This window comes from Colobus angolensis, unplaced genomic scaffold (assembly GCF_000951035.1).
Source record: "Colobus angolensis palliatus isolate OR3802 unplaced genomic scaffold, Cang.pa_1.0 Scaffold178, whole genome shotgun sequence".
Lineage (NCBI taxonomy): Eukaryota > Metazoa > Chordata > Mammalia > Primates > Cercopithecidae > Colobus > Colobus angolensis.
In genome coordinates this window covers 5,473,980-5,476,625 of record NW_012114910.1, presented here as the reverse complement: position 1 = coordinate 5,476,625, position 2,646 = coordinate 5,473,980, and the positions used below count along the sequence as shown (strand labels likewise).

Sequence of the window (2,646 nt, the reverse complement as noted above, 5' to 3'; positions counted from 1 at the left end):
AAAAAGACTAAAAAATAATAAAAAGAATTAAATGAGATAATGCAAAAAAGCATTATCTCAAAAATATAGCTGATATTAGTATGATTAGTAAGCTAAGTTTTAAAGAGTCTAAGGTGCAGGATTCTAAGTTTAAAGGGATAGGCTCTTTTGGTTTTTTGGTTTAGTTTTAATTGTTTTTTTAAATCCATTATCCCAAGGGTTTCCCACCCTGGGGAGGCCCCCAGCACCCAGGCTGCACAAGAGGATGGGGCCCACCTCCCTTTTCTCCCCAGGCCCAGCCACTGAACGCCAGTACCCTGGTCAGGGGCACCCTGGGTCATTGTCCTCTGTGGCCCCAGGAAGGGAACAGAAACAACAGCCAGGAAGACAACAGCCGCCAGGAAATCCTCACGGTTCTAGAGAAATAGAGCCCAATAATGAAGTTCTTCCAGCCTGATCAGAGGACGGGGTGCTGGGGAGGCCTGAGCTAAAGGGCTTACCTCCAGCCCCGACCCTGTCAGGGCAGATGGTACATGCTCACTCAGTGAGGGGGCTCCAGAGGCCTGTGGGTACAAACCTGAGGGCTGGTGCCCAGAAGCAATCAGCTTCTGTCTCTGAGCCTTGGGAAATGGTGAGGGTCAGTCCGGCTCCCCACGTGGTTCTTGGCAGCTTTGGGCTTGGAGCAGATGCAAACTTGGGACTAGGGTAGGACCTCTTGAGAGGCGACTGAGCAAGGCCATTCCGACTCATGTTTCCTTGCCCTGCCTGGAGCACAGCATCCTGCCCACATCCCTGCCGCCCTGGTTCCTTCCTAGGGGCTCTGAGGAGGCAGTACTTGGCCATCTGGTCACAGTTGCTGCAGGGCAGTTCTTGGCCCCAGCTGTAGGTAAAGTACTGTATGTTGTAATTTTTTGAAAGATAACACATTCACATAACTCAGAATTCAAATGCCACAGACGTCCCCCCCACTCTGCCCCTTTCCCCCAGATACCCAGTTTCTCCCAGAGGCAGCCAATGATCTCAGAGGCTGTGTACCCACCCAGAGTTATTTTATGCATATCAAGGAAAGTTTACATAGAGGACTCTTTTTGGGGTACCCAGACACAGCATCAAATGCCATGGAATACTACAGTGTGAACATTATCCTTTCAAGCTTTCAAATCAGAGCAAGGGAAAGGTCGATGCTAGAGTTTCTCTAGTGCTCTTGTAGCCCTCTCCCTTTTTCTACTGAGTTTTACTTTACATGCAACAACAGGCTTCAAGCTTGGGGTCATTGTCGGGCAACAGTATCTGGCAAGAATTCAATGTCTTTTTCTCATAGTCATTGTATTTTGGCCTCTATTTATGGCAACTGAGAGAGAAAGTTTATTCCTAGATATATTTATTTAAGTAAAAAATAAATGAATTCATGGAAACATATTAAGCAATTATCCAGATAACATAAAGGATGGCAAAAATGGTGCAGATGGTTGAGGGGAGACAAGGAGAAGTTGGGGTGCTCTTGTCGAATGTCTGGCTCTGAACTTGAGAGGAGGCCACCGGGGCTGGGCAGGAAGGAGGTAAATCTCTGGGGCCAGGAAGACCCTGCTGCCTGGAAGAGCCTCATGTTCCGTGGGGGCTGGGAGGACATATATATATATACAGGCTCCAGGCTGAACGGCTGGGGCCACTCATGCACGACTGCCTGATAACCATGCTGGCTGCCACCGTCCTGACCCTGGCCCTGCTGGGCAATGTCCACGCCTGCTCCAAAGGTACCTCACACAAGGCAGGCATTGTGTGCCGCATCACCAAGCCTGCCCTCCTGGTGTGTAAGTATCAGTGCATCTGTCTGCCCTGCCAGGGGTCTTTTCACAGACACCCACTATGCCAGGAGCCTCCGTGGTCTGAAGCCAGCTCTGAAGCTGGCTGCCACACTAGTCCAGAGAGAGGAGTGCCCTGGGAGGGAATGGGCTGAGTGGAGCTGTCCTCACCCTCTCCTGACCTCACCTTCAAGGTCAAGTTCTTTGGTGAGAAGGTCCTAGCTGGGTTGCAAATAGCCAGGTGTAGGGATTTCTGTTTGTCTGAGACCCAGAATCACTGGGGTTCGAGTTAGGGTTCAGATCTGAGCCAGGTTAGGGGGTTGAGTTAGGGGGTAAAGATTAGGAGGTTGGTGTATATTTGGTGTTGGGGGTCACTCTATGGCCAGAGTCAGGGGTTGCCATGAGCTCAAGTGACAGAGGCTCCATCACTGACTGTTGTGTGACTTTGGCCATCTCCCCTGCCCTCTCTGGGCCTCAGCCTCTTGCTCAATACAATAAGGGTATAGGGAGACTAAATGATACAATTTCTAAAATAGAATATCGCCAAGTTCAAGAGCCAGAATTATAGACCCCCAGGACTACAGAGAGTGTCACAGCATCGTCTGGGTGAGACTAAGGTTAGTGTGTGACTGGGCTCAGGGCTGCCATTTGACTGGGATCATGGGGTTCCCATGTGTCAGGATCCAGAGGCTAGGGTATGATCAGGATCGCTAGCTGGGGTCAGGGTCAGAGCTCTCTGTGTCCCCTAGAATTGCCATCGACCTTAAACCGAGAGGGAGGCCTCAGCTTTAAGGCCTGCTGGGAAGCCTCATCCCAGAGAGGCTGAGTCATGGCCAAGGCCGCTTGGGGGTGGGAGCAGGGGGTT

At 50.7% G+C, this 2,646-nt stretch overlaps 1 protein-coding gene across 1 annotated transcript in view; it reads left to right on the top strand.

Annotated features, from left to right (window-relative positions):
* Positions 1 to 1,544: 1,544 nt before the first annotated feature.
* CETP (cholesteryl ester transfer protein, plasma) overlaps positions 1,545 to 2,646 on the top strand; it is a 37,506-nt gene continuing 36,404 nt past the window's right edge. The window contains exon 1 of the mRNA XM_011938864.1: positions 1,545 to 1,790. Coding sequence (XP_011794254.1) covers positions 1,652 to 1,790 — 139 coding nt within the window. The 5' untranslated portion in view covers positions 1,545 to 1,651. The remainder of the gene's footprint in view (positions 1,791 to 2,646) is intronic.